The sequence below is a fragment of the Hemiscyllium ocellatum genome, chromosome 7 (assembly GCF_020745735.1).
Source record: "Hemiscyllium ocellatum isolate sHemOce1 chromosome 7, sHemOce1.pat.X.cur, whole genome shotgun sequence".
NCBI lineage: Eukaryota > Metazoa > Chordata > Chondrichthyes > Orectolobiformes > Hemiscylliidae > Hemiscyllium > Hemiscyllium ocellatum.
In genome coordinates, this window is record NC_083407.1 from 103,018,395 (window position 1) to 103,044,413 (window position 26,019).

General features: G+C 44.3%; 1 protein-coding gene across 1 annotated transcript; it reads right to left on the bottom strand.

Moving 5' to 3' along the window:
- On the bottom strand, positions 1-24,919 carry LOC132817584 (alpha-aspartyl dipeptidase-like). The gene is made up of 8 exons (XM_060828090.1): positions 24,898-24,919; positions 22,676-22,807; positions 15,691-15,779; positions 12,383-12,457; positions 8,949-9,028; positions 6,030-6,089; positions 5,042-5,124; positions 1-124 (listed from the first exon to the last, which is right to left on the bottom strand). Exons 2-8 carry the CDS (start codon positions 22,768-22,770, stop codon positions 58-60), a joined length of 549 nt encoding a protein of 182 aa, XP_060684073.1. The 5' UTR covers positions 22,771-22,807; positions 24,898-24,919; the 3' UTR covers positions 1-57.
- Positions 24,920-26,019: the final 1,100 nt, after the last annotated feature.

Genomic DNA, 26,019 nt, shown 5'->3' on the forward strand with positions numbered 1-26,019 from the left:
TTTTATTCATTCAATCTTATTTCCTTTATTGTACATGGACTCCTATTAGCAGTTCAGTCAGTGAGAATCTGTCAGAAGGAAGCTGAAGTCTGCTCCAGGGTCATGCTCCGTGGCTTTCTCTCCCCTAGGGAATGAGAACACAATTGCAGTCAGTGCCCCATCAGTCACTTGCATTTTCACACACTATTTACAAAACTAGATTATCTGCTTGTTACAACATGGCTGTTTGTGAAAGCTTGCTGTGTGTCAATTGGCCATTGCATGTCTTAGATGGCAATGACAATGCCATATATTTCATTGTCTCAAAGTGCTTTAGGTGTCCATAAGATCATAGGATAGAGGAGTAGATTTAGGCCATTAACCCATCAAGTCTGATCCACCATTCAACCATGGCTAATATGTTTCTCAACCCCATTCGTCTGCCCTTTCTGTGTAACCCTGGAACCCTTTCCTAATCCATAACCCATCTATCTCTGTAATAAAAACCCTCAATGGCATAGCCTCCACAGCCTTCTGTGATAGTGAGCTGTCTAGATTAGAATGGTGCTGGAAAAGCACAGCAGGTCAGGCAGCATCCGAGGAGCAGGAAAATCGACATCTTGGGCAAAAGCCCTTCATCAGGAATGATAGTGAGTTTCAGAGTCACCAACCTCTGGCTGAAGAAATTCCTCCTTATCTCAGTTCTAAAGAGTTGTTCCTTAAATCTGAGCTGTGCCCTTGGATCCTTGTCTTTCCAATAGTTGGGACATGTTCACTCTATCTAGGCCTCTCAGTATTCTGTAAGTTTCAATGAGATTCCTCTCTCATCCTTTCAAACCCATTAAGCACAGATTTAGAGTTTTCAACTGCTGTTCCTATGACAAGCTCTCATCATTCTTGTGAATGTCCTCTGGAATCTTTCCAATGCCAGAAGTTTTGGTTCAAGGCCCAAAATTGCTCACAGTATGTAAAACACGGTCTGACCAAGTCTTGTACAACCTCAGCAGTACATCCCTGCTCTTGTATTCTAACCCTCTTGATATGAATCCTGAAATTGCTTTTGCCTTCCTAACTGCCAGCTGAGCCTGCATGTTAACCTGAAGAGAATCTTGAACTAGGATTCCCAAGTCACTTTGTGCTTCAGATTTCTGAAGCCTTTCCGCATTTGGAAAGTAGTCTATGCCTCTATTCTTCCAACCAAATTGCATAACTTCACGCTTTCCCACGTTGTAATCCATCTACCACTTCTTTGCCCACTCTCCCAGTCTGTACAAGTCCCTCTGCAGCCTCCCTGTTTCCTTAACACGACCTGTCCCTCTACCTATCTTCGTGTCACCTGCAAAAATGCCCTCAGTTCCTTCAACCAGATCATTAACATAGGACCACAACTTTTCATGTCCTAACACTGATCCCTACGGATATTCACTCATCAGAGGCTTCCATCTGAAAAAAAGACCCCTTTACCAAGCCTCCGCACCTCCCCACCCCCGTCCCCACTCTCTTATCATCTGCCAGTCAGCCAATCCTCTATCCATGCCAGTACTTTGCCTCTAACATCATGGGCACTTGTTTTATTTAACTGTCTTCTGTGTGGCACGTTGCCAAAGGCCTTGTAGAAATCCAGATGACATCAACTTTCTTTCCTTTGTCTAACTCCTCAAAGAATTTGATTAGATTTGTCAGGCATGATCTTTCCTTGGTGAAGATGTGCTGACTCAGTCCTATTTTACCGTGCATTTCCAAGTACTCTACAATCTCATCCATCACAATAGATTCTAAGATCTTACCAATGACCGAGGTCAGGCTAACTAACATATAATTTCCTGTCTTCTGCCTCCCTCCTTTCTTAAACAGGGAGTGTTATATTAGATATTTTTCAGCCCTCTGGGACCCTCCCTGACTCCAGTGATTCCTGAAATATCACCATCAATGCCTCCACTATCTTCCTCAGTTATCTCCTTCAGAACCCTGGTGTTTAGTCCATCTTGTCCAGGTTGTTTGTCCAATTGAGACCTTTCAGCTTCCCCAATACTTTCTCCCTAGCAATGACCACTATTGTCACCTCTACCAACTGAGGTTCTGGTATGCTACTGGTGTCTTCCACTGCAAAGACTGATGCAATATATCTTTTTTTCAAGAGGCTATGGCCTAACATACATTTTGCCCATTTCTAAGGATTTATGATCCTGGGTTACTGGATCACGGAGCAGTGACATTGCAGAGGGTTCAGTGCTATCACCTCCAATACAGGAGGAGAGAAAATGTGTCCAGTGTGTGACCACAAATAATGTGCAACTTGAAGACCGAGTCCTGAGAAAGTTAATGGTAATCTATAAATGCAAGTCTTTATAGATTATATTTCTCTGAAGAAATAACACTGCAGTGTTATGTTGTTCTAAAGTGTACCATTAACTATTTAAGACTGTTGATGATAACCCATTCTCACTGACAGCTGTAAATCCTTACAAAGAGGCAGAAGGTATGCTAAGTCACAGACAATTGACAAAAGGTTATCAAACACATTGAACAAGGGAAAGGTTTATTGCTTGTGGTTTCCCAGATAATGTTTTGTGATTCACATGTCAGACTGTACTATAGTGGCAAGGGAGAATGGGCAAAACAATGTATCAGTAACTGCTGATTTCACCCCCATGTTTGTAGATGAATTGCAGTGCTTCATACAATCTTAAGGGCAGAACTCATGGACACACTGTAATTATGTTCCATGGGTTTTGTTGGCTAGTGGCTGCAATGATTGATAAGGTTCTATAAGCAAATTTCTCAAGATTGATCGTTAGGATTAGCCAGCTATCTCATTGCAGCATGACACTACCAAGGTGAACAGAATGTGAATAGGATAGACTTTGTTCTTTTTACATCTAGCAATAATCAAGTAGTGCACTTTGAACCATTGAGGTGTATCAGTTGGTTTGCTTTTATTTTCATCCTCTCCCATGTCACCAGAAATCCAATGGACACTTTTGCATTGTTGTCTCCTCCGATAACTTATCATTCCAGAAGAAAGTATTTGAAAAATTAGAATGAAAGCAGCAGACCCATTGTAACTTTAATTTTGAATCTCACCTCTTCACTTTGTCACTCGGACTAGATCGCAAGACATTTTCATTGGCATGAAAAGGAGTGACGAAAGGAAATAGATTGAGGATAATTTGAAGCAGAGGAGAGATGAGGATTGGTTAGGCCACTTTTGGAATATTGCATGCAATTCTGGTCTTCTTCCTATCAGAAAGATGTTGTGAAACTTGAAAGGGTTCAAAAAAAGATTTACAAGGATTTTGCCAGGGTTGGAGGATTTGAGCTATAGGGAGAGGCTGAACAGGGTGGGGCTGTTTTCCCTGGAGTGTTGGAGGCTGAGGGGTGGCCTTATAGAGGTTTACAAAATTATGAGGGACATGGATAGGATAAATAGACAAAGTCTTTTCCCTGGGGTCGGGGAGTCCAGAACTAGAGGGCATAGTTTTAGGGTGAGAGGGGAAAGATATAAAAGAGACCTAAGGGGCAACTTTTTCATGCAGAGGGTGGGACGTGTATGGAATGAGCTGCCAGAGGAAGTGGTGGAGGCTGGTACAATTGCAACATTTAAAAGGCATTTGGATGTGTATATGAATAGGAAGGGTTTGGAGGGCTACGTGTCGGGTACTGGCAGGTGGGACTAGATTTGGTTGGGATATCTGGTCAGCATGGACAGGTTGGACCGACAGGTCTGTTTCCATGCTGTACATCTCTATGATTGGCTGTTCCCCAATTAAGTTGGATTGGGCTGTCTGGAAGGATGTTTCAGGAATAGCTTTCAAAAGGGGATTATTTAGATACTTAAATGGGGTAGTGCTGGAGTTGGGATTAATTAGATTGCCTTTCAAAGAGCCAGAATAGGCACAAAAGGGTTGAATGGCCTCGGAATCCAACTCCATTACTGTTCCGACAGCTGAGTTGGTCACTTTTATAGTTGAGTATAGTATTGTAACAAGAGGGCTTTAATTCTCACCTTGCAGTCCTCCCCTTCAACAATGCTCTGCCTCTCCATAGCCACTGGCACACTCCAGGGAGACTGAAGTGGTCACTTGAATGGCGTATGAGATGGCACCCTCTTCTCTGTGGAACTGGCAAGTGACCACACTTCCAGGAGAGAAGTGATAAAGTACTGGAGGACGCCAGTTGTTTCATAATGTCCATGCCAGCTCTTTGAGAAAGCTCTTTCCCCATTGTCCCAGATATCATTCTGTTTCATGTCTTCCTTTTTGCACGGAATTATTGACTCTGCTTCCACCATCCTTTCAGGCATTGCAATCCAGATCATAATTTGCCAAGAAAAACAATCTTCTGTTTTCAGGTTCTTTTGCTCACTGCTTGGCAGACATTCATAGAGATGCTTCATCATTCTGAACAAATACATATTCCATTGTGACAGAAAGGTACAGGAAGAAGGATACCCCCAACATGGCTAACTAAAGAAGGCAAATTGAAAGCAAATTGTAGACAATTTATGGGAAACGGGAAAAGTCTTAGAATCAGAAATTTGGGAAATTGTGAGATTGTCAACTTTGCTGAGAAGAATGGAAAAACATAATGTTATTTAAACCGAGAAAGAGACTGCAAAATTAAAAATTAATTACATGGGAACTGCAAAGTTAAAGATCACACAACACCAGGTTTATTTGGAAGCACTAGCTTTCGGAGCGCTGCTCCTTCATCAGGTGGTTGTGGAGAATAAGATTGTAAGACACAGAATTTACAGCAAAAGGCCACAAGCACATATGTGCTGGGAGAGCAGGATTGAGGGATCAAATGGCCTACTATTACTAATCATGTTCTGGTTACTGATATTGCAATCAGTAAAGATAATTTCTCCCCTTCTACCTTTATTAAAACCGGTCAACATTTTGAATACTCCATAGCATCTTCTCTCAACTTCCTCAGTTGTATGCACCATATTGTCCTCACCAAGCTCTCCAGGCAGATGAACCGTTAAATCATTAACTTGGAGGGGAGGGACTTCTGAATATGAACAAGCTTGCCGCGAGTTAAGGGGGACAACACTTACCGGATGAACAAGCGAGCACCAGTGGTTCCTAACAGTGTGGCCTTATCACCTTCGACCAGGAGCATGGAACCCTCTCGCAAACCCTGCCGCATCAACAGAGAAAGTCACAGTTCCAGCCGAGTCACCCAGCTTCACAAAACTGAACCCAATGATTCTCCAGTCACTGTGTGCCCGACGTTCAGGCAACAAGGAAGACAACACAGAGCTTGATGGAGATCATTTCTGTTTTATTTGGTGAATGCATTAAAACAAGATAATTTGCTGGCAACAGGAGAGGCGATGACCTTGTGATACTACTGCTCCTCAGGGTAACTTCCTAGGGACCCAGGTTCAAATCCCAATTATGAATTCAACAAAAACAAAATCAAGAGTCTATTGATGATGTGAATCCATTGTTGGTTGTCAGAAAAAAAACTCATCTGGTTCATTAATGTGGGAAGGAAACTGGCATCCTTACCTGCACTGGCTTACATGTGACTCCAGACCCATCACAATGTGGTTGACTCTGAACTGCAAGCTGAGAAATTAGAGATGGACTAATGACACCCTCCCGCCATGTATGAATTTTTAAAAACTTGGTGACATACATGGTTCTCTGTTCAATTGAAAGCAGCAGTAACTCATCCTTTCCAAGAGGATTTGGGGATTCAATAAATATATAGATTTTTAAATCACACAATCATATTGAACGGTGCGATGGTTCAAAGGGCCAATATCTACTTCTGCTCCTTTTTCTTGTCTACCTCATCTGATTGTCTTCTTTAATATCACACAACCCTCCTGGTTCACAGGACAAGACAAGCAGTTGCACTCTCTTTGTTAACCTGTCCAGGTTCACTCTATGTCCCTGAGATAAAGGGCGTATTAAGCAAGGAATTTCAGACATGAGCTGCTGCTCTGAGGTACAGGTCAATGACTCACTTGATGACGACACTTGGAGTTCTGGTCAAAATCCTTCAGCTCACAGTATTGTAGTGAAAATACTCACCATGACTGGTGGTGTATCAGGTTCCTCGTGGTATTGTTCAATGCGCTTTTCCCGTGTTTCCTAATAAGCAGAGGGGAGATTTTTGTTAATGTGTGATCACTGTACAACATTACACCACAGAAACAGGCCAGTCAGCCCACCATTTCTGTGTTGGTTGACTGGAAGAACAATCTGACTATTCCTCTCCCCTACTCCTTTCCCATTAACCTGCCAACTTTATGTTGCAGTGATGCTGGAAAAGCACAGCAGGTCAGACAGCATCCGAGGAGCAGGACTTTCCTGTTCCTCGGATGCTGCCTGACCTGCTGTGCTTTTCCAGCACCACTCTAATCTAGACTCTGGTTTCCAGCATCTGCAGTCCTTGTTTTTACCAACTTTATGTTGGTATTTATCTAATTCCTATTTGGAAATCACTACTGAACCTATTCCCATGGAGATTCCCAGCAGTACATTCAGGATCAGAGCTTTCTGCTTAAAAATCATTTCTCCTCTGCTCTTTCACATTTGGGGCCGTTAGTTATCAACCTTCCTCACCATGGAAACAGAGTTTACATCTCTACATGAGCAACACGATTCACCTTTTTAAACACCTCTCTTAAAGTTCCTCTGTGTTCTTGGAACAACTCCAACTTTCTTGGTCTCACTACATAACTGAGCTGATTCATTCCTGGTTTCAACCTGGATTTTTTTCAATAAGCATTCTCAAAGGCCTTACCATTTTTCAGAGAATGCGTAAAGTGTGAAAAACGCCCTTCGGCCCAACAAGTCCACATTGACCCTCCAAAGAGTAACCCACCCAGACCCATTCCCCTACCCTATTACTCTACATTTACCTCTGACTAATGTGCACCTAACCTACATGTTCCTGAGCACTATGGGGAATTTAGCTTGGCCAATCCACCTAACTTGCACATTTTTGGACTGTAGGAGGAAATCCACACAGACACAGGGAGAATGTGCAAACTCCACACTGACAGTCGCCTGAGACTGGAAACGAACCCAGGTTCCTGGTGCTGTGAGGTTACAGTGCTAATCACTGAGCCACCATGTCACCCTGTCAAAGTGTTATGCTCAGATTTGGACAGGTTTACCAGGTTTAAAAAGGTTCTGTGCAATTTGCTTTTTTAAAAAATTCTGTGTGTTCATTTGCAAAGGCGCTGTTTAACCAACAGTTATTCATATTGGAACTCGATTATAAGCATCAGATTATCACAGCCCACAGTAAAGCTTTGATGTATCCTTCCAAAAACAGCGTCTGCTTCTCAATACTTCTAATCAATCTGCTCAGATATGTTATGGCACTCATCTGGAACTTGAAGCCAGGCATGCTGACTCGGAGGTATACACCTACCCCTGAACCACAAAAGCCCTCAGGATATGGCTGATGTAATGAGTTCGGAATATGACACTTCAAGCAGTAAAGAGGAATGTAGATACTCAGAACCCTCTCCACTGGGAGACACTGAAAAGATGAACATGGCTTACATTGGAAGCTGGCAAAGCTGTACTCTACTCTTTTTCATGAATAGGAATATTTTCATTGTTTTACTTGATAAATCGAGGTGCAACAAACATTTGTACTGGGAGATAATGAAACAAATCACATTACATCCATCAAACAATTCCCAGGAAAGGAAATCAGAAATGCACCAAATGAATCTTAAATTTCAAGGCAAGCTCAGGCTGAACTGTCCACTCCATCATAATGTTCCAAATGAAAAACAACTTCGTGGACTGTTGACCTCCATTTGAGTAGTTAATACATGTAGCTCCATAAAAGCTCACCTTCCTGTTTTTATATCAAAAGCGTAGTTAACATAACATCCAATCATTTATAAATGTGACTTGAAGTCTCTTTATAGACATACACTGAAAGCCAACTCCAACCATCTTTCAGGCAACTCTTACTATTCACCAGTGTGGACACCAGCCTTGAGCTTCTGCAATTAACAAAGTCCCTACAAAATGACAGCAGACTGCACTACTTTGTATCACTTCAGTTTATGTCAATGCTGAGCACTTAGCCCCATGTGTTGATTGTTGGGATCTTCATCCAGGTAGTGAGGGTTTATGTTAAATGGAACTAGACCAATGCCTTTGAATGAAGGTGGATAGACAATCGGCATATCATTGGTAGTGTTGATACTGACAGTGCCTACGTTTGTCCCAGCACTGGACCCCAGGTAAGGAATACCATCCTGTAAAGTAAACAGTAAATGATCAAGCTCCGAAAACTGCATCTTGCCTTAAAACGACTGCATGACACAAACCAGTCTACCATCTGAGGCAGCTAGTGTACAATGAGTGACTGAATTTGCTTCTCATCTGCAGAGAAGCCTAACTCAGTGAGAGTTTGAGTTAGTTGCAACGAATGACACTTCCATGACATTGAGTTATGACCAAGCCAGTCTGCAGGTATAAGTAGCATTTTCTAAACAGTGACTATATTTTCTATTCAAAGTAACTCACTACTGTCTTGATATCCTATTTTATTCTGAGGGGGTGTTTATGATAACAGCACAGACACAGGGAGATTTTGTATTGTGTTGCACAACCAATTCTAGTCTTCAGGTGACATGTTATTAATGGTATTTGAGGGGGGGACAAAAGATAACTAAACCAAGGTGTGTAGATTTAACTCAATCCTTACTTTAAGTTTACGGTTGGATATTTTGTCCTTAACTTTTAGAATAAATCTCCCTATCCACACACAGTTCGTAAACTGTGCACATAACTATGTAACCCTGTAATTAGACCCTCCAGCCTGTGGTAACACTGCAAAGTCTTCAGTCGGGAATGTATTTACAGTTTCGGATGTTCACATATAGTTACAATGCAAACATAGCTACAGAATATTCAGCACAGAAAATGTTGGCTTTCTGGTCTCTAATATGTAGCTCTTTCTTCAGAAGGTCATACCTGGAAGACTCTCCTGTGTATCTCTGAAACCAGTTTGTTGTCGTACAGAACTTTCAGCAGGCGAAATGTGTTCCCACCACCTGGAGTAGGAAACATTAGAGGGAATAGAAAGTTAGATCCACCAAGCAGTGACTATCCAGGTCAAACGTAAACAGGAGCCAAGAAGATGGGAGTACGTCTGATCATGTGTGGGACTGAAGGGGAGTGTGGGTATTGATCACAGTGACTCATTGAATATTAATGAACATCGCCTGTTGCTAGACGCAGTCTATCCCAGCTCTACATATCCCACATCTGATGCTGGCATCGTTCCCAATCACACTGGTGATTGAATGAAACATACCATAAAGAATAGAAGATACAACTGTTCTGAAAAATAGACACATAGATTCAAATGTCCTTCATGAACAACACATACCTTGGGGACAGATCACAGGTTCATCACAGATCCCCAACAAGGAACAGCAATGGGGCAAGCTGAGAAGGGTCAATTCATTTGCAGCTTTCTTTAGGTATCTCTGCACCAAGAGTGTTTCAATATCTTATACATGAAGTTAGTCATACTGACATGGGCTGCAAAACTGACTACAGTGCACCTGCTTCAACTGCAGCATTTTGGGATGTAAGGCACAATATAGCTGTCACCAACTCCTGTGGAAAATACATTTTTAAAAGCCTTAATGGTTTAAAAGAGAAAAAAAATACTTCAAACAATGATCTGAGTAGTAAAATGGCTAATGGAGAAGGTAGTGTTGGAATGGTTAAAAAAAATTCTAAGTGGTTTGACTAATTTCCTTACACAGAGATTACTTTTGCTGCATAGGTAAAGCTCAGATCTGTCACTGTTTTTACCAAGATGGAATCAGACATAGGAAACTCACAAAATTTACTGCCAAAGCAAAAAGATGTGTGGATATGTAGATTTTAGTACTTAACTGACGGAAAGGGATGGTTACAGCATAATTTTCCAAATAACTCACGCAGCTGTTCCATAAAAATCCAATTAATATTTAAGTGGGTTTTACACATGGTCACAGACAACAGTCCAGATGCTTGACACCATCCAGGACAAAGCAGCCTGTTTGTCTAGCACCACATCCACTCCCTTCACCACCAACACTCAGTGGCAGCAGTTCATCAAAGTTCAATGCTACGGATGGTAAACATTTCATCATAATCTGTCACTTCTCTGCATATTTTAAAGTATATAAATTACATTCTTTCCTTTGAAAAGACGTAAAACTTGGAAGCAAAATTGAGAACAGCTTGTATCTTATGGTGGCTCAGTGGTTAGCATTGCCACCTTACTGTGCCAGGGACCCAGGTTTGATTCCCACCTCGGGTGACTGTCTGTGTGGAATCTGCACGCTCTCCCTGTCTGCGTGGGATTCCTCCAGATGCTTCGGTTTCCTCTCTCAATCCAAAGATATGCTGGTCAGATGAATTGGCCATGCTAAATTGCCCATAGTGTTAGTCAGGGGTAAATATAGAGTAGGGAAATGGCTCTGGGTGGGTTACCCTTCAGAGGGTCAGCGTGGACTTGTTGGGCCTGTTTCCATACTGTAGGGTACCTAATCTAAATGTTCCCCATAATACCACAGCTGGGCTTGACCCAGCAAAGGAAACAAAGCTCACAACTGCCATATCATGTCCCTAGGAATCACAGAGCATTAACTACAACATTGCAAAGTCAAGGTATGCATTATATTGGAGAACAACTTGTATTTGCAAGTTTATGACCAGACGTTAGTAATCCACTATTGCGAGGAAGTGTTATCTCATAATGTGCAACTCATCATTTTGCCAAAACAGAAGCAACTAAGGGAGAATGTATCTAATCCCTAAGTGGCACAGATGATGTCATTTAGCCTATTGTATCCTTGTCAGCACTTTGATGAAACTTAACTATTAGAGTAATCTCTCATTGAAGCTTTTCCCAAGTTTAAACTACGTCTGGTTGACCAAGAGGAAAATAAATTTGAATGGGTGGAGCTTTCTTTCTGATTTCACCTTCTTCACTTTATAGTTACTGGCCCAATGAAAGGATAATGTTTGCTACTGACCTTGAAGAAAGCTGTTGCCAAGGATACAGAGAACTCTCTGGCATCTCATTACAATTACAATTTAATTCTGGCACCAACAGATTTATGTACAGCTTCTTCCCCACTGTTATCAGATTTGTAAATAGACCTCTCAGATATTAGAGTTGATCTTTCTCTGCACCTTCTCTGTAGTTGCAACACTACATTCTGCATTTTGTTGTATTACCCTGATATACTTATGTAAGGTGCAATTTGTCTGGTTAGCATGCAAAATAATACTTTTCACTGTATCTTGGTACATGTGACAATAATAAATCAAATCAAATAATGAATGAATAACTCTGGCATCAGATGGAATACATCTCTCAGATGACAAAGGAAAAGGAAATAGGAAGCACTAAAATAAAATAAAGAACCGTGGACACTGGAAATCAAAAGCAAAATTCTTAAGAATGATCACTGGATCTGAAAGATTAACACTGCTTTCTCTCCACAGATTCTGCCAGATCTTTTTTTAGAATCCTTACAGTGTGGAAACAGGCCCTTTGGCCCAACAAGTCCACACCGACCCTCCGAAGAGCAACCCACCCAGACCCATTCCCCCTACCCTATATTTACCCCAGACTAATACACCTAACTCACCTGAGTTTCTCCAGAAATTTCTGTTTTTGTTTCAGCAAGTAGAAAGTCCTGTTTATCATTCTTTTCCCAAACCATTTTAAAGGAGAATAGAATAAATATTGTGACGTGCTTACGAGATGAAGGTGGAAGTTGAGAATTATGGAAGAAGATACCCTTGAAAAACATCTTTTTTCTTTAGCCATGTAATGGACAGAAAAATACTCACAACTTCTAAAATCAGGCTTTTCAGGCCAAGGAGATTGTTAATTTAGTCCTCATTTGACAAAGCCTAACTTTTTCAATAGTTTATACAGCAAAATGTGTGAAATGTTGAGCTGTACACTAATATGCAAATTCTGTGCTGATCATGTTTGCAAAGTCTGCAACAATGCACCATGTGGGAGAGGAGGATAACATTGATAGGCACTTGTGTGTTTCCGTATTTAACTGCACACGTGTAGACACTAGACGTTTGTAGTCAATTTTATACATTAACAAGAGAGAATGCTCTCAGTTCTGTCAGCAACTGCACATTCCAGCTTACTGCGTGTGTAAATGATTCCATTAAGCTCCTGCATTATGGTTAACTCCTTAATGACAATCTGTCCGGCTATCCCAAAATTAGCCCTCAAAACAAATCTGCTTTCTATCCTTGTCCATGAAGTGTGTCATGCCTCCACATTCCTAATGATGAAAGTGGAAGTAACACTTTATTGATTGATGATTAATGACATCTACGTTCGACCCAGTCAGATAGCTCCAGATTCTCACCCACAAAGATTCCTTGTGCTTTCTGTACTGCTCCCACAGGATCTGGAACTTCGTGAATACTGTCCAATCCATAACCTGAAGAAGAAAGGTGCAGATTTATAAAGGAACAAATTGACAAATAAAACAGTGTTGCCTGCATTGTTGGGAAGACCTAAGCCAAATGTTGTTTTCCACTAACTTGATTGCCTGCACTTTCCACGTCCGACCGCGAGTCTGAGCTGCAAGTTTGTTAGATTAGATTAGATTAGGTTAGGTTAGATTACTTAGAGTGTGGAAACAGGCCCTTTGGCCCAACAAGTCCACACCGACCCTCTGAAGAGCAACCCGCCCAGACCCATTCCCCGACCCTATGTTTACACCTGACTAATACACCAAACACTATGGGAAATTTAGCATGGCCAATTTACCTAACCTGCACATCTTGAGACTGAGAGGGGAAACCGGAGCACCTGGAGGAAACCCACGCAGATACAGGGGGAATGTGCAAACTCCACACAGACATTGCTGGAGGTGGGAATTGAACCAGGGTCCTTGGCGCTATGAGATTACAGTTACCTAACACATGCAGATAATGAGTTGCAAGTCATTTTCTGATAGTTTGTTGACTTTATTAAGATGCAGCAGTTTAGATGTGATAGAATAGATCATTAGATAAAGAAAATATAGCACCATGCCACTTGAGGATGGTTCACTGATAAGAGAAGGCAAAACGGAATGTTTCGATATGGTTAAGGTAGTGGGTTCAGCCAAGATGTGAGGTAACTCTTCCCTCGATGTTTCGCCTCTTCTGGTCTGATGTCCATCTGCCTGGTTAGGGGTCCTGGGGAGTGTTGCTGAACAAAGAGACCTTGGAGTGGCAGGTTTATAGCTCCTTGAAAGTGGAGTCAAAGGAATGCCTAATCTCTAGTTTCAGAATCTCAGCAGTAAGTACTTGGCCTTATTGCACTCCTTCTGCTTTCTGGTTTTGCCACCAGGTTTATCTGGCCAGCCTCCTGCCTTTCTGGCCAGCCTCCTGCCTTTCTGTTCCCTGGTAAACACGAGCTCAAAGACTCGTATCAATGTATCTCTGCTCCTAAACACCTTTTCCAAATTGCACCACTTCATACCACTCCTCCTCATTCTTCCCAGCAACATGCATCACTTCACACTTCTCCACTTTCACTGATGTCCACCATATACCTGCCCATCTCTCTCTCATGCTGTTCTGTATCTCTCGAAATCTGTTCCCAACTCATGGAGTTTTACATTCCATCCCCCACCATTTCAGCAGTGGTGATGTTGGAGGAGGGGGGAGTTGTGTTTGAGGCATGGGATGTAAACTATGTTGGGTGTCTAATCTACTATGGACCTGCTCACTCCCAGCCCAGTTCCCATAATGTGGTGCAGTTGGTGAGGTGCCCACAATTAGGCAACTGTTGTCAAATCATTACCCTCAAGACACCTCCACTGCCATCATGTGTGAGGGTCTGAGAAAGCTGTGTTCTTGCCCAAGTTAGTGGGGGGACAGGGAAGAAACAGATTAGATTACTTACAGTGTGGAAACAGGCCCTCCGAAGAGCAACCCACCCAGACCCATTCCCCTACATTTACCCCTTCACCTAACACTACGGGCAATTTAGCATGGCCAATTCACTTAACCAGCACATTTTCTTTTTGGACTGTGGGAGGAAACCCATGCAGACACGGGGAGAATGTGCAAACTCCACACAGACAGTTGCCTGAAGTGGGAATTGAACCCGGGTCTCTGGCGCTGTGAGGCAGCAGTGCTAACCATTGTGCCACCGTGCCACCTACAGGATGAAATATTTCCTTCAAAGGGATTATTGTGTGTGTACATTGGTGGCAGCTCTCCCTTCAACTCAAAATCATTTTTCTTCCTCTCTGCTCAGCTTCAGAACCATGATCCCTATCCCCTCACCCCCACAACACATTCCCCGCTCCCCCACCTTCAAGGATGACTGAACCTTGCCCATCTAAAAGGTGACAGGGGTGTACCTGTCTCAGCAACCCTGACACTTCCTCATGGGATTGTCCAAATTGCTTGTGAATGCTAGGGTTCTGGTGCTGCTGACCTTCAGCTTGTTAAGGTCATCCACATCATGTAATGCAATCCTTTGATCAGTCCTTCTCCCAGTGAGAACAAGCAAGAGGCCAGCCAGGGTAAATCCAGTCCCATTCTTCCCAGTTTTCTGTCATCTGTCAACTTTGAAATTATATCTTGCACATGTCCAAGTGCTGGTCACCAATGTATCACAAACAGCATTCATTTCAACACCCGACCCCTGGGGGTCATCCCTGCATGCTTCCCTCTGTTCACTACCACCTGTCCTTTGGCAAATTTCATACTCACACGGCCACTGTCCCTTTACTCCCAGGAAATCCAACTTTGAGAACAATTGGCAATTTATCAAATGCTTCCTGAACATTTATGTGAATCAACCACACTCCCTTCATCAAACTTTTTTTAATTACTTCAAAGCTAAGTCATGTCTATTTAGCAGTTAGATGCAACAAGATGTCCCTGCACATTAATCCCAACAAAAGCAGCACTGTCTTAAACACATCAATGCTGCATGTCCACCTGACCTAGATATGTATCATTGTTTCTTCATTACTAGGCCAAATGTCCTGTCAGAGAGCATCATGGGAGCACCATGCAGATCAACAACACTTTACAGAGGAAGTAGGGTTAGACAATGACAGCATCATTTGCACCAAACTAATTTTCAACATTACTGCTCAGTGAGAGACTTGGAAAGACCCACGCTTATAAAAATCTTTCATGAATTCAGAATGCTCCGAAGTGACTTTCAGTCAATTTTGGCACACCGAGCTCCCATTCATATAATCTTGGCTGAGAGATAAATATTCGCTGGAGCACAAGGGAAATTGCACATTCTCTCTCCCTTCCCCCTCACCACCTCTCCCCTCCTACTGCATCTCTTCTCCTCCATTCTCAGACCTCCCACCACATTCCCTCCCTCCCATCTCTCCTCCTCTCACTCCTCTCCTTCCCACCCCGCCTGGAAGGATATTGGTGGCCCTTGGTTGAACACCTCAAACAAGAGATGACACTGCCAACAGTGGAGCACTCTGTCAATGCTGTACTGCAGCATCAGTCTACATTTTATACTCAAGTCTTTGGAGCATCAAGTCCCACAGTCTTCTAAATTCAGAGATGAGCACGTTAACAACCTGCACTCCGGGGTGTGTGTCTGCTTTTCTTGGTGCGAGTGATCAGAGAATTGATTTGAAAAGAGCAGCACAGCATGAACTAGAACTATACACTCAGTGGACAATTTTCTTACCCAGACTTTCAAATTTACACCGTGCTTTCTTGGCATATGCATCTCTGTCATGCAAAGCATACGGGATAAATAAAATTCTCTTCACTTTGCTGCAAAAGAAAGCAAATTAATAGGAGTCAATGGAGAGCAAGTAAAAAATAATTTCAACACACTAGATAAGTTATAAATGACTGGACAAGACCATGGTGGTACTGCAGATGCTGGAGATTACAGTCAAGATTCGAGTGGTGCTGGAAAAGCACAGCAGGTCAGGCAGCATCCGAGGAGCAGGAAAATCAATGTTTCGGATAAAAGCCCTTCACAGGACTTTCCTGACGAAGGACTTTTGCCCAAAGCATCCATCTTCCATTGGATGCTGCCTGACCTGCTGTGCTTTTCCAGCACCACTCTAATCATGGTGGGACAATGCTGTTTGTTAAATTTGATGACAATACAAGGTGTTACTTTAATTCTCATACTGCCGCCACAGTAAAAATATGTTTTCCAATTGAAATTGAACTAGGGACTAATTGGGGTAGGATATTGACCCCCTTTGTCAATCTAATAGTTCAAATCTAATAGTGTTTCAGATCTCCAGTTTTTCGATTTATTTTAAGTTTCCTCTTTCATGAGATGAGGACACCACTGCCAAGGCCATTATTTGTTGACCATCCCTAACTGCCCTTGAATTAAATTGCTTGTCAGGACCATTTCAGAGAACAGAGAAGAACCAATCACATTGCTGTCGGTCGGATGTCCTTCGCAGCCCAGACTGGGTCAGAATGACAGACATTCTCTGAAGGAGATGGATGAACTAAGTGAGTTTTTAACAACAATCAATGAAAGCGTTCATGACTGAGATTGAGTTTACAATCACGGATTCATTAATTCAGCTTAAGTTCCATCAGCTTCCACGGTGGGTTTTGAACACGTGTTCAAAGGACGAGTTCAGGGGTTATGGATTAGAATCCCAGTGACACAGAAATCACAGCATCCCACAGTGCGGGGGCAGGCCTTTCAGCCCTGAGGCCACACCGACCCTCCGAAGAGTATTCTAGTGGGACCCACCCTGTAACCCTGCATTTCCCATGGCTAATCCACCTAGCCTGCACATTCCTGGACACTATGGGCAATTTGGGCGGCCAATCCACTTATTGCACATCTTTGGACTGTGCAAGGAAAGTGGAGTACCCGGAAGAAACCCACACCGACTCCCACAGCTACCTCGATTTCATCTCTTTCCACCCTACCTCCTGCAAAACTTCCATCCCCGTATCATCAGTTCCTCCACCTCCGCTGTATCTGCTCCCAGGAGGACCAGTTGCACCACAGAACACACAAGATGGCCTCCTTCTTTATATACCTCAATTTTGCTTCCCACATGGTTGAAGATGCCCTCCAATGCATCTCATCCACACCCTGCACCCCACCCCTCGAACCCCACCCCTCCAACCGTAACAAGGACAGAAACCCCCCCCACCCCCCCGTCCTCACCTTCCACCCTACCAACCTTCGCATAAACCGCACCATCCACCGACATTTCCGCCACCTCCAAACGGACCCCACCACCAGGGATATATTTCCCTCCCCATCCCTTTCCACAAAGATCATTCCCTCTGTGACTACCTGGTCAGCGCAACGCTCCCCAACACCCTCCCGTCCTGGCACCTTCCCCTGTCACCGCAGGAATTGCAAAACCTGCACCCACACCTCCTCCCTCACCTCCGTCCAAGGCCCCAAAGGAGCCTTCCACATCCATCAAGCTTTCACCTGCACATCCACCAATATCATTTATTGTATCCGTTGTTCCTGATGTGGTCTCCTCTGCATTGGGGAGACTGGATTGGGGAACAAAGCGCTTTAGGGAACATTTCTGGGACACCTGCACCAATCAACTCCACTGCATTTCAACATTTCAACATTCAAGCCCAACATTTCAACTCCCCCTCCTACTCTGCTGAGGACATGCAGGTCCTGAGCCTCCTCAACTGCCACTCTCTCACCACCCGACACCTGGAGGAAGAATGCCTCATCTTCTGCCTCGGAACAATTCAACCCCAGGGCATCAATGTGAACTTCACCATTTTCCTCATTCCCCCTCCCTCCACCTGATCCCAGTTCCAACCTTCCAGCTCAGCACCATCCTCATGATCTGTCCTACCTGGCAATCTTCCTTCCCATCTATCCACTCCACCCTCCCCTCTGACCTATCAATTCCATCCTCATCCCCACCCACCTATTGTACTCTTTGCTACCTTCTCCCCAACCTCACCCCCCTCCCATTTATCTCGCCACCCTGGAGGATCCCTGCCTTCATTCCTGATGAAGGGCTTTTGCCCGAAGCGTCGATTTTCCTGCTTCTCGGATGCTGCCTGACCTGCTGTGCTTTTCCAGCACCACTCTAATCCAGAACATAGGGAGAATGTCTGCGTGGAGTTGGTACAGTCACCTGAGGCTGGGATCAAACCTGGGTCCGTGGCGTTGTGAGACAGCAGTGCTCACCGTTAGGCCACGGTACTGCCAGGCCGCATAAGCTAGGCTTTGCCAGTATAGAATACTGATGAACGATCCCATTGAGAAGATGAAAAAGAATTTAATAAGGTAGACAATGAGAACCAATTTTGTCTATGGGGAATCGAGAAGAGCAAGGCTAGTTGGGAATCATGTCAGGAAACATTTTGTCTGGAAACGCAAAAGACAGAGGAATTCAAGAATTCTGTCCCCCTTGGAAGCTGTTGAAAACCTGAATAAGCTTTTACGAACTAAGTTTAGGTTTTTTTTAGAATTCCTACAATGTGGAAACAAGCTCTTCAGCCCAACAAGTCCACACTGACCTTTCGAAGAGTAACCAACCCAGAACTATTCCCCTATCCTCTATTTACTCCTGACTAATGCACCTCATCTCCATATTCCTGGACACTACAGGCTATTTAGCATGGCCAATCCACCTAACCTGCACATCTTTGGACTGTAGGTGGAAACCCAAGCAGACATGGGGAGAATGCCTACCATCGGGGAGAAGGTACCAGCCGGTCTCGCAATGGTTTCTACCCTCCTGTTGATGGAATATTGAATGGACTCTCAAAGTCTTAACATTTGCCTGTACTTGTGTTTGTGCTTTTGCTGCTGTTTACCTATTAGTTATTATCTATGCTACCTAACTATGCAATCTGCCTGTATTACTCACAAGACAAAGCTTTTCACTGTGCCTCGGTACACGTGACAACAAATTGAATTCAACGTGCAAACTCCACACAGACAGTCACCTGAGGCTAGAATTGAACGCAGATCCCTGGTGCTGTGAGGCAGCAGTGCTAACCACTGAACTACCTTGCCACCCTTAAATCTGAGGTAGGTAACATTTTAGAAACTGAAAGAACTGAGGATGTTTGGAATAAGAAACAAAAACAGTAATTGCTGGAAAAGCTCAGCAGATTTGGCAGTATCTGTGGAGAGAAATCAGTTAACGTTTCGGATCCAGTGACCCTACCTCAGAACTGATGGTAGCTCGGAAAATGTCGGTTTATATGCAGAAAATGGGGTGGGGGGAGGGGGGAAAGGAGTAAATGATAGATAGGGATAGAGCCCAGAGAGAGAGAACAGCTGGACAGACAAGTGGATAACGGTCAGCCGAGAGGATGAATAGCTACTAATGGGAACTATTATTGGCTAACAGGGAGTTTTAGGTAATAGCAGACTATGTGATAACAAGGCCTGGGCTGTGGGGAGGCAGGTGTCTCAAACCCTAAAATTGTTGAACTCAATATGGAGTCCAAAAGGCTGTAGAGTTTCCCAGGCAGAAAACGGGGTGTTGTTCTTCCAGCTTGCGCTGAGCTTCACTGGAGCACTGCAGCAAGCCTGAGACAGAGATGTTGGCCAGGGAACAGGGTGGGGTGTTAAAGACACAGGGAACTGGAAACTCAGGGTCCGTTCTGTGGACAGAACATAAATGTTCTGCAAAGGATCATCCAGTCTATGCTTTGTCTCCCCAGGCGAGAGGAGCTCACATTGTGAGCAGTGAATGCAGTGGACTAGATTGAGTGAAGTGCAGGTAATGCGGTGTTTCACCTGTAAGGTGTTTTTGGGCCCTTGAATATTGAGGAGGGAGGAAGTAAACAGACAAGTGTTAAACCTTTTGCAGCTGCAGGGGAAGATGCCATGGGGCTGTAGCGGGTGCCCCGAGTGGAGGAGGAGTGGATCAGGGTGTCCCAGAGGGAACGGTCCTTGCAGAAGGCTGGAAAGGCGGGAGGGTGGGGGTTATGTGTGTGTATAGAATATCTGTGTAATGGTGGCATCTTGCTGGAGGTGGCAGAAATAGCAGCTAATGATCCTCTGGCTGTGGATGCTGGTAGGTGAGGACAAGGAGGACCCTATTGGACCCTATTGCTGTTATGGGAGGGAAGTGAGGGGGGTGAGGGCGGGACATGGGTCAGACCTGACTGAGGGCCCTGTCAACCAAGGTACTGGGGAATCCTCGGTTGAGGAAGAAGGTGGACACTTTGGAAGCTCCTTTGTCAAAGTTGGCCTCATCAGAACAAATGCGACGGAGATGGAGGAATTGGGAAAATGGAATGGAGTCTTTACAGGGAACAGGCTGCGAGGATGTATAGTCCAGGTAACTGTGGGAGTCAGTGGGTTTATAGTGGATATCAGTGGCCAGTCTATCCCCAGAAATGGAAACAGAGATGTCGAGGAAGGGAAACGAGGAGTCAGAGATAGAGGGTAGGGTAGAAATTGGAAGCCAAATCGATAAACTTCCCTAATTCTGGATGAGAGGGGGAAGCAGCACCAATGATCTCATCGATATATCAGAGAAGGAGTTGTGGGTGAAGGCCGGAATAGGACTGGGACAAGGAATGTTCTAAGTAGCCCCGCAAAGAGATGGGCATTCCTGGGGCCAATGCGAGTTCCCATGGCCACCCCTCTGACCCGAAGGAAATGGGAGGAGATAAAAGAGAAGAAGCTGTTGAGGGTGAGGATGAGCTCGGCCAGGCAGAGGGTGGTGGTGGTGGGTGGGGGATGGTTCAGGCCTTTGCTCCAGGAAGATGCAGAGAGCCCTGAGACTGTCCTGAAGGTGGATGGACATGTAAAGAGATTGCAGCTCCACGGTAAAGAGGAGGCAGCTAGAGCCTGCAAACCAGAAATTCTGAAGGGGCTGCGAACTGTGCGGGGGATGGGAGATTGAGTGCTCACTCGCCTCTACCTCCTTCCCAAAACCTACATACAGGACCTCCCTGGGCAGACCCATGGTTTCTGCCTGCACCTGCCTCACAGAAACCATCTCTTCCTACCTCAACTTGGGATTTATTTCTCCCCTTGACCAGTCCCACATACATCTGCAATTCCTCTAATGCTTCACGTCAGTCTCAGAAGTTTCCGTCTGCGGGTTCCAGCCACCTTCTCTTTACCCGGGATGCGCAATCCATTATTCGGATCATCAGACACCATTTCCGCCAACCCCACGGGGGATGCCACCTCCAGACACATATTTCACCCCCTCACCCCCCCCCATTGTCAGCATTATACAAGGACTTTTCCCTTCCGGACACCTAGTCCATTCCTCCTTCACTCTCAACACCTCTCCTCCCACAGCCACATGGCACCTCCCGCTGCAATAGCAGAAGGTATAACACCTGCCCATTTACCTCCTCCCTCCTCAGTACCCAGGGGGCCAAACATACCTTCCAGATCAAGCAGCACTTTACCTGCGCTTCACACAATGTCATCTCCTGCATTCGCTGCTCACAAAGTGGTCTCCTCGACATTGGGGAAACGACTGGGTGACTGCTTCATAGAACTTTTACTTGCTCCTTCCACAAAAAAAGACCCTGAGCTTCCAGTTCCCTGCCGCTTCAAGACACCACCTTGTTCCCCAGCCAACATCTCTGTCTCAGGCTTACTGCAGTGCTCCAGTGAAGCTCAGCACAAGCTGGAAGAACAACACCCCGTTTTCTACTTGGGAATCTTACTGGCCTTCTAGACTCAATATCAAGTTCAACAATTTTAGGCCTTGAGGTATCTTCTCCTATTTTACCCACCCCCACACACCAGGCCTTGTTATCACATGGTCTGCTATTACATACAACCCATTGTTAGCCACTAACGCTAATGGCTTTTCATTCTCTCTTGCTGATCGCTATCCACTCGTTTTGTCTTTCCAACTGTTCTTCTCTCTCTTGGGCTCTATCTCCACCTATCATTTACTCCTTACCTCCATCCCGCCACCCTTTCGTCTGCATAAAAAACTTGTTCCTCATTAAAAGTCACACAACACCAGGTTATAGTCCAACAGGTTATTTGGAAGCACTAGCCGTGCTCCAGTCTCCACAACCACCTGATGAAGGAGCAGCGCTCCGCAAGCTAGTGCTTCCAAATAACCCTGTTGGACTATAACCTGATGTTGTGTGATTTTTAACTTTGTCCACCCCAGTCCAACACTGGCTCCTCCAAATCATAACTTTTCCCTTGCTACCATCAGTTCTGAGGAAGGGTCACTGGCCTCAAACATTAACTCTGATTTCTCTTCATAGATAATTTTTTGTTTAGCAAAGATGTTACTAAATATGGGCCAAAGGCAGGTATATGGAGTTAGCCCACAGATCAGCCATGATCCTACTGAATGGTGACCTGGGCTCCAGGGGCTGAATGGCTCATTCCTGTTCCTACGGGGATTAAAAGGTTTTTGTCAGGAATGGCTATTTAATGTTTTTGAAGCAAGACAGGTGGAATGGAATTAAGATGCAGATCAGCCATGATATAACTGGATTGAACAAATTATTTGGGCTGAATGGCCTGCTCCTGTATCTGTGTCATGGTTTCTGATTGTCAGGCTGGCATCTATATCATGAAGCAAGACAATAATTGTCTGTGGTTAGTCGTCAGTTTCCAGGGCTGACTGTGGGGGAGATATTTTAGCCCTTCCTTTCTTAAGCAGATCATTTAAATATTACTTAGGGGCACAATGAGGCCAACGATATCACATGCACATATGCTTTTGAATACTTACTCGCCAAAAAAATTGACTATTTGTTCCTGGCAATGTTCCAGGTAGCTGCCTCCATACATTGTTGAGTTTGAAACCAGTAACGCCCTGCGTTTCATCTTGACTCTCCTCAGGATATTATTTCTGGTAGAGCTCCTGCAAAGTGAAAACAGAAGTTGGAAAATGTCAACCTTCTGCTGCATAAAGACCCCAGAACCTGGGAGCGAACTCTGGATTTTACGGAGGCTACGTTGAAAGTGATACTTTGAAGGAAGACCAAATTTTGTGTGTGCTGCAGGTAGATCAGAGAATCTCTACAGTGTGGAAGCAAGCTATTCGGCCCATTGAGTCCATGTCAGCCATCCTATCAGCATCCCATCTAGACCCAACCTCCAGCCTATTCCTGTAACCCTGCATTTCCCATGGCTAATCCACCTAGCCCACACATAATGGGCAATTTAGCATGGCCACCATCTAACCTGCATATCTTTGGACTGTGGGAGGAAACACACACACAAAACAGGGAGAATGTATAAACTCCACACAGTCAGTCACCCAAGACTGGAACTCAACCTGGGTCCTGATGCTGTAAGGCAGCAATGCTAACCACTGAACCACCATGCCATATCACTGCCCTTCTCTTCAACTTGTTGGTTATAATAGCGTTAAACCAGCTTCAGTGATATACACAAATACACTAACTGGTGTGGAATGAACTCTAAGACATTATTTGGCTCTTGGTGTTCTGTCTCTGAATGATTCAGTGCCACTTTCTTTTATTGGTGTGTGTTTATATCAATGATTTTTCTCAAAGTTGATTTTACACATCAAAGAAAGAACATCTTGTGTTTCTAGGGCTTTTTACAACCTCAAAACATCCCAAAGTGATTGATGCTGAATGAAGTATTTGTGAAGTGTGGTCACTGTTGGGCTTAGGAAATGCAATGGTCCATTTCTGCATAGCAAGCTTCTACATACAGTAATGCAGTCATGACCAGATCATTAGTTTCAATGCTGATATTGGTGACAATTCTCTTTGCCTACTTCAAAATAGTAATGTTAGACATTTTATGAGCGGGCAGGTAGGTACTCAGTTTCAAAGGCCAGTGTGAACACAGGATTGCCATTGGGGCAACAAGAAAAACATGGATTTGTATGATGTCCTTAGCTGGGTAAAAATGCCACAGGCTGCTACACAAGAGCAGCATCCACCAAAATTTGTTACTGAGCTAGATGAGCTAGAGGTGGGACAAGTTAAAAAGATAACCTTTGACTTCCATCATTAACTGGTGAATCTTCGAGTAGGGTTACTTGCACATTTCAATCGGTATGATCGCTGACAGTTTACACAAAGCCATTTCATACAGGATAAACAATGGCATCAAAAATAATATACATGTGACACTATCTTTCTTTGTTGGGTTGACATTCAACTTCAAAAAGACCACCTTTTTGTGTTCATTCCTAATGGGCCAGGCCTGAGAGACTGTAGGATGTCCAATCATCTTCCAGAATCTACAGGATGCAGGTTGACATCTTGTTTGAAATTGAACAAACACAACCACAGTCACTCTGAAATTGAACACAACTACAGTCACTCTGAAATTGAACACAACCACAGCCATTCTGAAACTGCATCTGACCACAGCTATTCTGAATTTGAATATAACTACTGCAATTCCCAGACAGATCACTGTAATACCGCTGGTGCAAACTTTAAGTTTAGGTTAAAACCCCAAAGAACTGTGGATCCTGTAAATCAGAAACAAAGACAGAAACTGCCAAACCTACTGGGCTTTTCCAGCACTTTCTGCTTTTGTTAACTTTAGATCCATTTTTAAATAACTTCCATCAGGAAATAGTCAAAAGATGCAGATGCAGCGCTGTACATCCCTCCAGGTAGCAACGTCGGAGCAGACTGGCATTGTCCTGGGGGAAGGCATTGAGTGCACCACCTTGGCACCATCCCATTCAGCTGGATTTCCTGGTTACTCACTGCCAAGTGGGTGTCAATTGCTTAGATTAGGTTCCTTACAGTGTGGAAACAGGCCCTTCGGCCCAACAAGCCCACACTGACCCTTCGGAGAGTAACCCACCCAGACCCATTTCCCTCTGACTAACGCACCTAACACTATGGGCAATTTAGCGTGGCCAATTCACCTGACCTGCACATCTTTGGACTGTGGGAGGAAACCAGAGCACTCAGAGGAAACCCACGCAGACACAGGGAGAATGTGCAAACTCACACAGACAGTCGCCTGAGGTTGGAATCGAATCTGGGTCCCTGATGTTGTGAGGCAGCAGTGCTAACCACTGAGCCACTGTGCCATCCTCTCCAACCCCCATCTGCCATCTCTGGGGTAGATGTCAGGTTCCGCTCAATATTGATAGTAATTCTCCAGGTACGCAATGGTTTTTAAAAGATGGCACCCGCACCAGATATGGTGATCCATTCCGGGATATTCTGGTGGTGGAAAGGTGTTCAGGGAACAGCGAGTGGTAGGATCGAGCTAAATGCAGAGAAGGGCAAAGCAAGGGCAAGGGGTTGGTCATGTGATGAGGCGGATTTGGTAATGTGCGGCACCAAAACACACTAGACCCAATGAAGCTGACATATCGCCAAAAACAATTGTGAAGGTCCAGCCCACAGCCCTTTCTCCTCACCGCTGCTGAGATAAAATCCTAAAACTGACAACCTCACAAAACACTCATCATTTGAACTGCGGTGGTTCAAGAAGGCAGCCTGCTCTCACTTTCACAGAACAGCTTAAAAAAAAGTGGACAATAAATTCTGACCTTGTCACCCATGCTCGCAACTCAAGAATGACTGGAAGAAAATCTCTAGCCTTGCAACGCCTTTGAAACCTCCACTCTACAAACCACGACAAGCAAACATGTTGTTACACGACCCACTTGTGTTGGGTGGTCTCCTTCCGCTTTTTATTAAAGGCTGGCGCAAGCAAAACCTGAAGAATTGAACCTGACAGTGAAGGGGAGTGAGACAGACTAAAGGTCAACACCTGAATGACGCCTTTGTGGTGATTTCAATGGACAGATCCAAACTGGGCTTCAAATTAAACCGACCTCCGGATGTGTCTGCAACTTCCAAAGTTACGTTCACCCTTCAATAACTCTGTAACAATGAACTGTACTTGTTTTCCCTGTGAACCAGCCTCCATGTTATAATTCACTGCTGAGCACAGGGCAGCAACTCAGCATCGAACCACAGCGTCTGCACTTCGACCTCAATAAACAGCTGCATGTAAACAACTGAGAGCGTAAGCAACTTTCACATCCTGGGCTGATCTAGTTTCATTTTATAAATAGAGATGGCAGCCTTGCAGCAGCCCCAGCTCTTGTGGCTATGT